This window comes from Coenobita brevimanus, chromosome 70 (genome assembly GCF_032717465.1).
Source record: "Coenobita brevimanus isolate Jiangsu-jjx chromosome 70, ASM3271746v2, whole genome shotgun sequence".
Lineage (NCBI taxonomy): Eukaryota > Metazoa > Arthropoda > Malacostraca > Decapoda > Coenobitidae > Coenobita > Coenobita brevimanus.
Window position 1 is genome coordinate 33280964 of NC_137023.1, and position 898 is coordinate 33281861.

Genomic DNA, 898 nt, shown 5'->3' on the forward strand with positions numbered 1-898 from the left:
AACTTGAAATTATAGCTAGTCATTTCATCCACCCATCCAAATGTTCATCCAACCATCCACTCATACAAGCAAGTAACCGTTCACCTGACCACATATCAAACTAGCCACCCATCCATTCAAACATCCAGCCATTAATCTAATCAACTACATACATACATCTACCCAGCCAACTACACAGTCAGCCAACCATGTAGTAAGCCGCCTATGCAGCCCTGAGCCGCTATTATTACAGGTCAGTAACCCTCTTTACAAGCCGCCTGCACTGACCTGGCCAGGAGTATGCCAGAGGTGAGATCCTTGAGCCTGGTGAGGGAATGGTGCCGGGTGCGGTCTGAGAGGTAGGGCAGCGAGGAGTGTGCAGGCGGGGTGTGTGCGGCAGACGAGGGCGGGGTGTTGGCGCCGGACGAGGACGTGGTTTGGCTGCCCCTTCTGGCCTCCCCGTGGTTGAAGATGTACTTGAGGGAGTGGTGGCGACGCACCGGCTCCCGGGAGAACTTTAGGTAGGCAGAGATTGGAGAGAGGCGCTCGCTGGGGGAGTCTTCCATCTTGGTGGATGTACGTGGTAGCTGATGGGCGTTAGTAATTGTTGGTGACGGCTAGTGGTGCTGTCAGTGGTTGAAACTTGTTGTTGATATCTAGTGGCTGTCAGTAGTTTGTTATTGTTAGCAGCAGCAGGTGGTTGTTGGAAGTAGTTGGTGGTAATTGTCAGTGGTTGGTTGTAAGGAACGAGTTTGCAGATAAAGATGCTTAGTGTTACAGGATGAATATTCAGCAGCTATGGAGTGTGTTTGTGGGTTTTGCAACAGCTCAGAAGAATGATTACAGACTGCAGAGGGAACTTTTAGGTTGTGTAAGTTGAGGGATTGACTGGGATAGTTTTGTGTGATGCTTGGGGGGT

The 898-nt window shown here is 50.6% G+C and overlaps 1 protein-coding gene across 1 annotated transcript in view; it reads right to left on the reverse strand.

Moving 5' to 3' along the window:
• Window positions 1-545, reverse strand: part of LOC145406409 (uncharacterized) — a 485658-nt gene extending 485113 nt beyond the window's left edge. Inside the window, exon 1 of the mRNA XM_080277567.1 lies at window positions 268-545. Coding sequence (XP_080133693.1) covers window positions 268-545 — 278 coding nt within the window. The remainder of the gene's footprint in view (window positions 1-267) is intronic.
• Window positions 546-898: the final 353 nt, after the last annotated feature.